A 12,052-nucleotide genomic window follows, 5' to 3' on the forward strand; every position below is an offset into this window, starting at 1 on the left:
TCACATGAAAAGATAAAATAGAATAGAGCGTAAAAGAGAGAGTAAAAGTACTGCCATCTTTATATGCCATTAAAGGGGTACTCTGCCCCAGCCACTGGGACCGCCCGCCATCTCCGTGCCGGCGCTGCGGCTTTACAGACATGGAAGCCTGGGGCTTCTGTGATCGTGACGTCACACCACACCCTTTCCATTCGTGTCTATGGGAGGGGGTGTGACGGCTAATACACAGCTGTCACACCTCCTCCCACAGACATGAATGGAGGCGGCATGGCGGCTGTGACCGCTAGTCATCGGGGACGGAGTGGAGTTAGCTCTGTGCACTGGATGACTGGGGTGCCGCAGCGAAGATAACTGGGGTCCCCTAGTGGCCGGACCCCTGCAATCAGACATGTTATCCCCTATCCTTTGTATAGGGGATAACATATCTAGCAGTGGAGTATCCCTTTAAATGATAGTGTTGTCATATCCATTGTATCCTTAGTATAGAGTGGTAAATTATTTAGTCATTAGTAATAGTTGCTTCATTCACTTTATATTGACTGTGTCACGCTACATGTGTTGAAGGGAATAGCTTCATTGTCCTGGTTGAGCTTGGCCGCTGGAAGCAATAGTGTGGCCTTTTCCTGAACACACAGCAATGTGGGCACAGAGGGAAATCATTTAGACATTAATTATACCAAACTACAGAAAGTGCCCAATATTAAGATGTGTTAAGAGCAGTCCACAAGTGATGACCCATGAATATAAGGAACTGGACAAGTTCTGCTTGGACGTATTATCCAAAAATCATCAACAAATTCTTGTTAAGAAATAAAGCTCTTTGCCAAGAAGGTAATGTATTTCTTTAAATGGTTGTGTGCCTGATCTACAGGGTGTACTGCCATTGGTCTTTTGACCCTATCCAGCTTAAGCGTGTGTATTGTTCTATACTGAATTGCGAACCTGTAGTTTACCAACGCAAATCCAGACTCCTGAAATGTAATTCCATCTCCGCCCTAAGAATTGAAAGGTATTACGTTACTGCATCAGGAGATGGAAGGTTATCAATGATTTATTAACTCTATGAAGGACAGATGGTTGCAGTGATTTGTTCCTAGTTGGATGTGATTGTGGAGTTATCATACCAACACAAAACGTAATGTAAAGACTTGTTAGCTAATAATAGGCATTATGAATGGCACAGTCGGTAATGACTTTTGTGAGTTTATATTACTTCCGTAGTTTTCATGTTTGTCTGACTATAGCCATTTAAAGTACATATTTAAGCCTATAATGATTCTTACTGAGAAAATCACTCAAAGCTACATTTCCTATAATGTAATGGTCACTTTGTGCATGTTAAATTGTAAAATGTTGCAGGATAAAATTATATAAAAATTACACACTGGACCCACCTGCCTAATATTGTGTGGGGCCTCCTTGTGTCACCAATTCATCTCTGACCTGTCGAGGTATGAACTCCACAAAACCTCCGAAGGTATCCTGTTGTACCTCGCACCAAAATGTTTGCAGCAGATCCTTTAAGTTCTGTTTCAAGGTGATCTGCTGTACACCAATATACATTGTATTTAAATGCTTATTATCCCTTAAAACATACACACATAAAGCAGACCAAACACAGTGATTACATTTGGTCTATTTAAACCAATGGCTATGCTGTGGTATACGTTTGAAAACCTGTTTAATAGTATTCCAACATACAAGGTCAACATACAAGATTATAGTCTATTCAGGAAGGATCGGACAAAACGGAAAGAGGAGGAATTTGCCTTTATGTAAAGTCCAGTCTGAAGGCCGCACAGCGGGAAGATATATGGGAGGAAAACGATAATGTGGAGTCATTATGGGTAGAAATACACGCATATAAAAATAAAAAAATTCTGATGGGGTTTGCTATAAGCCATCAAATATAATAGAATAGAATATGATGGCAGACTTTTTCTGATATAAACTGGGAGACTGAGACCTATGAATCTCATAAAGGAAACAGGTTTCTGACTATAGCTAAAGACAATTATCTGTCCCAAATGGTGCAGGGCCCAACCAGAGGGGGCGCCCTACTAGACTTAATATTAACCAACAAACCTGATAGAGTAACTAATGTGCAGGTAGAAGGACACCTAGTAAATAGTTGTTCTTCAATAAGGGAACCTCTTGAGGGGCCACAAAAACAATGAACTTTAGGAAGGCAAAATTGATCAATTCGGAGAAGCCCTTAACAATATAAAATGGGATAATGTCCTCAGAAACAAGAATAATGACACTAAATGGGAGACTTTTAAAAAATATTTTAAATTTTCACTGTAGGAGGTATATACCTTATGGGAATAAAAGAGTCAGGAATAGGATAAAAACTAATGTGGATGAATAAAAATCTTAAGGGGGCAATAAATGAAAAAAAAAAAAAAAAAGCATTTAAGCTACTAAAACAGGACAGCAGTGAAGAAGCATTAAAAAGCTATAGAGAAAAATGTAGAATATGTAAAAAACAGATAAAAGCCACAAAAGGCAGAAAGACACGTTGCCAAAGAGAGTAAGACTAACCCCAAAATTTTCTTTAACTATATAAATAGCAAAAAGGTTAAAAATGAAAGTGTTGGCCCTTTAAAAAGTAATAAGAAAGAACTTATAGACCGGGATCAGGAAAAAGAAAATATATTAAACACATTCTTCTCCACTGTATTCATAAAAGAAAATGAAATGCCAGGTACAATACAGCGAGATAAGATAAACTCCCCAATACAGGTCACCTGTCTAACCCAGGAAAAAGTAAAGTGCCGCCTACAAAAAATCTAAATAGACAAATCACCAGGTTCAGATGGCGTTCACCCCCATGTTCTAAAGGAGTTAATTAAAATAATAGACAGACCCCGATTTCTAATATTCAAGGACTCTACTGATACTGATACTAAACTCTGTAATGTGGTTTACACAATAGAGGACAGTGCACTGTTGCAAATGGATCTGAATAGGTTGGAGGTTTGGGCTGGGAAGTGGCAGATGAGGTTCAACACTGATAAATGTAAGGTTCTGCACATGGGGAGGAAGAATCCGGGCTGGGATTATGTATAAAATGGGAGAACACTTGGGACGACTGATGTGGAAAAGGACTTGGGAGTCTTAGTTAACAGTAAATTTAGCTGTAGTGACCAGTGTCGGGCAGCTGCTGCTAAGGCAAAAAAAATCATGGAGTGCATCAACAAGGAAATAATTATACCGCTGTACAAATCACTAGTCAGACCACACATAGAATACTGTGTACAGTACTGGGCACCAGTGTACAAGAAAGATATAGTGGAGCTGGAGAGGGTTCAAAGACGGGGAACCAGAGTAATACGGGGAATGGAAGGACTACAGTACCTAGAAAGATAATCAGAATTAGGGTTATTTAGTTTAGAAAAAGGCTTAGGGGCGACCTAATAACTATGTATCAATATATCAGGGGACAGTACAGAGATCTCTCCCATGATCTATTTATACCCAGGACTGTATCTATACCAAGGGGGCATCCTCCACGTTAAGAGGAAAGAAGGTTTCTACAGCAGCACAGATGGGGGGGGGGGGGGGGGTTCTTTACTGTAAGAGCAGTGAGACTGTGGAACTCTCTGCCAAAGGAGGTGGTCATGGTGAACTCTGTATGAGAGTTTTTAACATTACAGGTTATGGATATTAGATTTATAGGGACAAAACGTTGATCCAGGGATTTATTGTGACTGCCATATTTGGAGTCGGGAAGGAATTTTTACCTCTAGTATGAGGGTTTTTTGCCTTCCCCTGGATCAACTCAGCAGGGACTCATTAGGGATATAGGTTGAATTTGATGAACCTCTTTATTTACAGGACAATGCACCGTCATCATAGTTAACAGCTTTAAGCAGGGTGGTTTGTAGTATATAACTTATTACAGAACCACATGTTATTAATTCAATGCATCTAAAAATGTTTTCATCAAAACTATCCTATTGCATACAGTTGTCATTGAAAAACAGTGTCTACATAGTTATAGATAATAAACCCTATGTAGTCTGACCCTGCATTCATGTGTTATTCCCTCTTACTCCTCTCCTTGCTACGCTACACCTGATACTTCACCTGAAATTGCTATCATTGGTTGCTTAGGGGCAACACCAGATTTCCTATGAGGCTCAGTGTATAAATGTGTGTTTGTCACTGTATTAGTTTATTCTATTTAACATAATAAATCTATTTCAAAGAGACAATAAATGCCCATAACGACTGCTTTTCTTGAGTGGATATCCCGTTTATATGGTGATGAATGATCCGTTACCATTTCCTTGCACTAAACGTTTTGCGGTTGTCACAGCAACGCCTAGCAACCCCCTCCCCCCCTTCCTTAGCCACATTCAGGCTATCTAAAGTAGAGCACAGACTTTATGTTAGCAAGACAGATCTCCAGGAGGCTTTCAATATTGTGATTCTCACAGACAAGCTTTACTTATTAAAACAATCTTTTCAGTGTCCTCGCTGTCACATGAAATCAAATCTGGCTCCATAAATTAATTACATTTTCTGTAATTACTTAGATTGCTGACCTTTATGTTACATGAAGTCCTAACGATACTGAAAGACAATTAGATATGAGCGTAGATTCACAGGTCTGAATCCGGCTTGTATCTCACCTGGAATGAAATTGTTATAAGATGCAGCTTACATATAATTCCATGTATAGGTCAAAAACCTGGAATAACTGAAGTATTCTGCTCTGTGTCATTGATTTCAGGTACAAAGCAGCTTCATGTGTTCACCTATTTGGTAAATATTTTTGATTCAAGCAGTTTAATAACAACAACAACTAAAAATAAGTGTTTTATATTTATTTGTTAAAAAAAATAGTCACTTATACTAGATCAATTGATCAGTGTGTAAAAATACACTGCTCCAAAAAATAAAGGGAACACTAAGATAACACATCCGAGATCTGAATGAATGAACTAATCGTATGAAATATTTTCGTCTTTACACAGTTGAATGTGCTGACAACAAAATTACACAAAAATCATCAATGGAAATCAAATTTATCAACCCATGGAGGTCTGGATATGGAGTCACACTCAAAATCAAAGTGGAAAACCACACTACAGGCTGATCCAACTTTGATGTAATGTCCTTAAAACAAGTCAAAATGAGGCTCAGTAGTGTGTGTGTGGCCTCCACATGCCCGTATGACCTCCCTATAACGACTGGGCATGCTCCTGATGAGGTGATAGATGGTTCCTGAGGGATGTCCTCCCAGACCTGGGCTAAAGCATCCGCCAACTCCTGGACAGTCTGTGGTGCAACGTGGCGTTGGTGGATAGAGCGAGACATGATGTCCCAGATGTGCTCAATCGGATTCAGGTCTGGGGAATGGGTGGGCCAGTCCACAGCATCAGTGCCTTCCTCTTGCAAGAAATGCTGACACACTCCAGCCACATGAGGTCTAGCATTGTTTTGCATTAGGAGGAACCCAGGGCCAACTGCACCAGCATATGGTCTCACAAGGGGTCTGAGGATCTCATCTCAGTACCTAATGGCAGTCAGGCTACCTCTGGCAAGCACATGGAGGGCTGTGCGGCCCCCCAAAGAAATGCCACTCGACACCATTACTGACCCACCGCCAAACCAGTCATGCTGGAGGATGTTGCAGGAAGCAGAACGTTCTCCACAGTGTCTCCAGACTCTGTCACGTCTGTCACATATGCTTAGTGTGAACCTGCTTTCATCTTTGAAGAGCACAGGGCGCCAGTGGCGAATTTGCCAATCTTGGTGTTCTCTGGCAAATGCCAACAACCTGTATGGTGTTGGGCTGTAAGCACAACCCCCACCTGTGGACATCGAGCCCTCTTATCACCCTCATGGAGTCTGTTTCTGACCTTTGAATGGACACATGCACATTTGTGGCCTGCTGGAGGTAATTTTGTAGGGCTCTGGCAGTGCTCCTCCTGCTTCTCCTTGCACAAAGGCCGGGGTGCGGTCCTGCTGCTGTGTTGTTGCCCTCCTACGGCCTCTACCATGTCTCCTGATGTACTGACCTGTCTCCTGGTAGCGCCTCCATTCTCTGGACACTACGCTGACAGACACAGCAAACCTTCTTGCCACAGCTCACATTGATGTGCCATCCTGGATGAGCTGCACTACCTGAGCCACTTGTGTGGGTTGTAGACTCAGTCTCATGCTACCACTAGTGAAAGCACTGCCAACATTCAAAAGTGACCAAAACATCAGCCAGGAAGCATAGGAACTGAGAAGTGGTCTGTGGTCACCACCTGCCGAACCACTCCTTTATTGGGGGGTGTCTTTCTAATTGCCTATAATTTCCACCTGTTCCATTTGCACAACAGCATGTGAAATTGATTGTCAATCAGTGTTGCTTCCTGAGTGGACAGTGTGATTTCACAGAAGTGTGATTGACTTTCCCTTTATTTTTTTGAGCAGTGTAGTTACAGTCTGTGGTAGTTACAGTCTGCGGTGTGTAATACTTTTAAGAATCCAAAGTGAGCAAGTGTGAAAAAACACAGTAAAACTGATCTTTTGATCTATTTCTTTGAGAGGGGTTTTCTCTCTATGACACTTACGCATTGCATATGCTCTATTAGGAAATATAAAAATCATAATTTTTTTTTTTTTAGATTTGCTCTGTTTGTTATCAAAGAGGATGTCTCTTTCTAGCAAAACCAGGTCATGCCCTAGTGTACTTGACATGTAATACAATCCTTTTTTTTCATGCATTCACAGGGAAAATATATAATTTGTTGCAACTTCCCCTGCCAATAACAGCTGTTCATTGCAACTTTATTTGGAAAAATGGATTGTCTTAATAAGACAATTACAATTAAATGAATTTATTCACTTAGAACATTGTCTGCCATTTCCCTCTCTTTCCCATTCCTTGAAAACCCCTTACATTTTGTAAGGGTGGGGTTAAAATGCATTAAAGGGGTTGTGCGCTGCCCTGACTTTCGGAGCTCTGCTCACAGCGTCCGAAAGTTCATTACTCCGAACGCTGTGTGTGGGCTTCCGTGTTCGCAGCCGCCGGGCGTGACGTCACGCCAGGCCCCTCGTGAGGTCTCGCCCGCCCCCTCAACGAAAGTCTATGGGAAGGGGGCACGACCGCTGTCACGCCCCCTTCCCATAGACTTTGGTAGAGGGGCGGACGTCATGAGGGGGCGGGCGAGGGGCGGCGGCCGCGAACACGGAAGCCCACACACAGCGTTCGGAGTAATGAACTTCCGGACGCTGTGAGTGGAGCTCCGAAAATTCGGTCAGCGCACAACCCCTTTAAATAACATAAACGCAAGTAAAGTAAGTGCAAAATTTAGTAACAGGCTGAATTAGAGGGAGAGAGAGTTCTTCCTGCCAGGGCTTACATTCTACAAGGGGAGGGAAACAGTAGGTGGAAGGGACAGCTGGTCATCTATGAGCCGGTAAGGAAGCAGACATTCAAGGAGGTACCATGGCAGCAGGGTTTTTGTAGGTTGTGGGCAGTTCTGATGGGTTTTCATGTTGCTTTTATAGGTCTTAGTGGTGGGTGAGAGCTAGTTATGTCAAGGTAGGGCATTCCACTGTGGGGGAGAAATCTGGGAGAAAGTTGTGTGAGGTGCAGATGAGGGTAGAATGTTGATGTGAATGGTGATTTGGAGCACTGATAACACTGATAAAAGATATAAGCCATCTAGTCTGCTTTAAATTATAATTTGCCATAATTTTCTGATGGTATATTTGTATTATTCCATTTTCTGTATATAATTATTGGGCAGCCATCTTGCCTGAGCTGTCTTTAAAGAGATACAAAATATATATATATTAGTGGTATGCGCTGCTGGAGAGGGTGTGTTGTTAATACAGAGAGAGAAAAGGGAAAAGCATACCTGTTTCTGTAGGACAGAGAGATGTTTCAGTACTGACACTTTACTAGGAAATAGGTGTGCAGAGTAGTTCTGGAGGTTATACTGAAGGCTTGATTGAGCTGAATTAAACGTACAAGAAAGTGAATGGTTGTTAATGGATGGTCTATAATTCTTACTATATATACTGATATATGTACTGCTGGTGTGTTGTCCTGTACCTTACGCAGCTCAGCAGCAATTGTGTGTGTTGATGCCGTCCATGTGGCTGGTTTCTATGGGTGATGCCCGTTCAGATAAATAGATTGTTGCCTACTGCGCGTGTTTCTAAAAAAACAGCAAAGTTAGAGAGCTATAAGCAACAAAGTTGGAGGACCATAAGTGGTTTTTACAAGTGTGCTTAGCAAGAAACTCCACGGACACCGAGACGGAACCACCGCGCCAGAGTTTGAGGACCCTCCATACCATCAGTAACCAGTAATCAGTGCTACAACTATGGATTATTAACGCTACACATGAACTCAGGTATCATTTCTCTACTTGAGACACGAAAGCTCCACTAACTATCAGTGCAGGATCGCTGACAGATCGCTAAGCACACTTGTAAAAACCACTTATGGTCCTCCAACTTTGTTGCTTATAGCTCTCTAACTTTGCTGTTTTTTTTAGAAACACACGCAGTAGGCAATAATCTATTTATCTGAACGGGCATCACCCATAGCAACCAGCCACACAGACGGCGTTAACACACACAATTGCTACTGAGCTGCGTAAGGTACAGGACTAACACACCAGCAGTACATCTATAAGTATATACAGTAAGAATTATAGACCATCCATTAACAACCATCCACTTTCTTGTACGTTTAATTCAGCTCAATCAAGCCTTCAGTCTAACCTCCAGCACTACTCTGCACACCTATTTCCTAGTAAAGTGTCCGTACTGAAACATCCCGCTGTCCTACAGAAACAGGTATGCTTTTCCCTTTTCTCTCTCTGTATTAACAACACACCCTCTCCAGCAGCACATACCACTAATATATATATTTTGTATCTCCACTTATTGCACAACATATGGGGACATGTGCTGATTTGGTTTTGCTGCAGCTAGAGATATATACTCCATTCAATCCATTCCAGCGCTGGTGATATCCAGATATAATTTGTCTTTAAAGAGATATTCCTGCAGCTCAAAAATAAATAAAAAAATTACTTGGGCTGTAGAAAAAAAATATATTCTTAGCTACCCCAATTTCCCGCAGGTCCACTGCATCTCCTGTTCAGCTCCTTCTGGCACCCAAATGCTCCTGTCTCCTTCCTACTCCAGGGACTAGAGCTAGGAGCAGGACCTCTCAGTCCAACACTGGACGAGGAGGGACACCACTGACAGCAGGGCTCTTCAGAGAGAACGCATAAAATGATGCATTACTATCCCTGCCTTCCTCATCACTATATACACCAAACTGAATAAATAATTGTTAAACACCTCAGCAGGAAGCCATATAGCTTACTGCTTCCTGTCCTGGTTATTTTGTGATCTTAGCAGACCCAGACCAGCTCAGCAGTGAGTGTCAGGAGCCTGTATTCTCGCTGTAAGGCTGCATTCACACCACATTTTTGCAATACAGTTCCCGTATAAGGTTTTAATTGAAAAAACGAATTCCTCAAAACTGGACTAAACTGTCCAGTATACAGTTTGAAAAATGATGTCCGGTTGTATCTGTTTTTTAAGAAAAAAAAAACGAATAAGTTTTTAACTTTTCACTCCATTATGAATAAAGTTTCACTTGTTTGATTGAAATTCCAAGAAAAAAAATTGTGCAAAGTCAAAAACCACATGGTGCAAACTGGATGGAACCGTACGCACATACAGTTCTGTATGGTTCCCATTGACTCCCATGTTAAAAAAAAAATGCATACAGTTTAATACGTTTTTTCACCCGGACCAAAAACGGTGGTAGGCTACAGTTTTGGGTACGGAAAAAAAACAGACAAAACCGTATAGGACGCAAAACGGATGCAACCGGATGCATCGTTTGGCAAACGGTTTTCAATTAAGTCAATGCATACGGTTTTATTATGGTTCCATATGGTTTTCACTTTGAAAACGTATTCGGGAACTGTATTGCAAAAATGTGGTGTGAATGCACCCTAATTGGGACTAATGTATCAGATGGGGAATAAGCAATAAAAATATATTAAGTTTTGCCATGTAGGGTAGGGATATGTATAGTCCAAAGCTCACCCACAGCCATTTTTCTTGCCCTAAATGATAGGTTCTCAACTGGACGGCAGTAAAAGCAGGGGGTGTAACAAAGTCCAAGACAATAAACAACACAGTACACACAACAGGGAAGCATGTCAGGATGCAAAGGGTTACAGACAAAGTACAAGACAAAAACCAAAACACAGGATAAACACACAAACAAAAAGTGGTCAAACAAGCCAGGTCCAAACTAAGATAGCAGGAAAGGTACCAAATGAATAAGCAAAGAATAGTAATGTCACAGCCAAGGTCAGAATACACAGCATTAAACAAACAAGGATTATGTACAAGAGCTAGTACACAAGAACTGAACACAGACTAGGAGTGAACAGACTAACAGACTAGCTAGTTATTAATATTCACCTGAGAAGGGTGTGGCCTGAGAGACCAGAAGAGACTTGCTCTAACTCCAAGCCCTCTAATAGGCCCAGGTGCATATGCTAACTGTAGTTATATGCTCCCACTGGAGGCCAAAAGAGTGTCCTTTTGAAATATGCTTGACACCCCAGCATGTCTCAGATGTATTTGGGTAGATACGACCAAGCCTTTGTGGCATGTATTACCAACAGTAAAGAACCATTCTGATAGCCTTAAGGTGGGATATACCACGTCACTCCCAGGCTTCTTGAAAAGGCAGTTTTCCAACATGAACAGCAACATTCTAGTAGGTGGTTTGCAGACTACATTTCCGACCCTGAAGGGATACCGTCCGCAATCCATGCGGACAGGTCCAAATATGGAAGTACGGACATCAGGACAGACATGAGAATAGCTGGTAATCTAGGGAAAAACATGTGATACTTGTGCACAGCTTTCTGCCAGGTCAACAAACCCGCCTTAGAGATGGGAAGGGTTCTTCGGATAGTATACCTTTTAAACATTGCTACAATGGAGGGAGTATGTCACTGTATGGCTATATAGTGGCACACATCAGAGATATACATATACTCCCAACATTTACCCCAAATGGAAGCCCCTGATTTGATGTGAACAGAGCTTTGGAAAGCTGTTTGCCTGACATCTATTCCTCCCCCATATGCTGTGACTCACATACACGGCGAAACACTTTCATATGCATATGGGTGCATTAAGGTTATAGTTAAGACACGTTTAATTCTACTGTATACTATAAAAATGCCTTACACCATACAATACATATGTAAAGAACCCCAGGTGGGAAACTATGTTTAACCAGTCCAGCAAGAATGACCTGAAATTCTGGTCTAGAGGAATGCCATTTATACTGAATGCCCTGAAACATATTAAGATAGTAGACTTTGCTTTGTCAGTGCTGCCCTGAGATTATATGCTGATAGCATTTGGTACAGTTTAAAGATATATGCAGGGTCATATCAAGCTGGATTAGCTATTTCTAAATAATTGTGTTAATCTGATGAACCTGACTCATAAAACTGATCTGATTTATTAGAAAAGCTTAGGAATGGTCTATGGTTGTTCTGTTTTTTGCATTGCAGTCATTGCTATTTCGTTGACTTGTCTCCCAAGTATGGCGTTCCTTTCAGTGTGTTCACAGTGCGGTTATGTTTTTCAGCATTTTCCTGTGAAGCGGGGCAGTTCTTGGATATTAAAACGCAGTCATGCACAGAGTGTGCAGCAGGAACATACTCATTGGGAACCGGGATCAAGTTTGATGAATGGGATGAGATGCCATCAGGATTTTCCAATGTGGCAACATTTATGGAGACCAGTGCTGACTTTTCTGGAAACAGACCTGATAGCTGCGATAAGTATGTGCTTTGTGTAAACCTAGGAAATGTTATCAGCGTGAAAGATTTAAAAAAAATTTATTACAGGAAAGAAAGAAATCATTGAAAACATTGGTTGGGACACGGCCTTTCCAAGTGAAGTGTTACATAGAGTTTTATGCCTTCCTCCGCAACTCCCTGCCCATCTTTGTATTGTGCTGTTCATTTGTATATTA

At 41.5% G+C, this 12,052-nt stretch overlaps 1 protein-coding gene across 3 annotated transcripts in view; it reads left to right on the forward strand.

Annotated features, from left to right (window-relative positions):
- The window catches only part of ELAPOR2 (endosome-lysosome associated apoptosis and autophagy regulator family member 2), a 175,768-nt gene that overhangs the window by 111,817 nt on the left and 51,899 nt on the right, over positions 1-12,052 (forward strand). For all 3 annotated transcript variants that reach the window (XM_056573385.1, XM_056573384.1, XM_056573386.1), the window contains one exon: positions 11,663-11,858. In XM_056573385.1, coding sequence (XP_056429360.1) covers positions 11,663-11,858 — 196 coding nt within the window. The remainder of the gene's footprint in view (positions 1-11,662; positions 11,859-12,052) is intronic.

Source organism: Hyla sarda, chromosome 4, assembly GCF_029499605.1.
Source record: "Hyla sarda isolate aHylSar1 chromosome 4, aHylSar1.hap1, whole genome shotgun sequence".
Taxonomy (NCBI): domain Eukaryota; kingdom Metazoa; phylum Chordata; class Amphibia; order Anura; family Hylidae; genus Hyla; species Hyla sarda.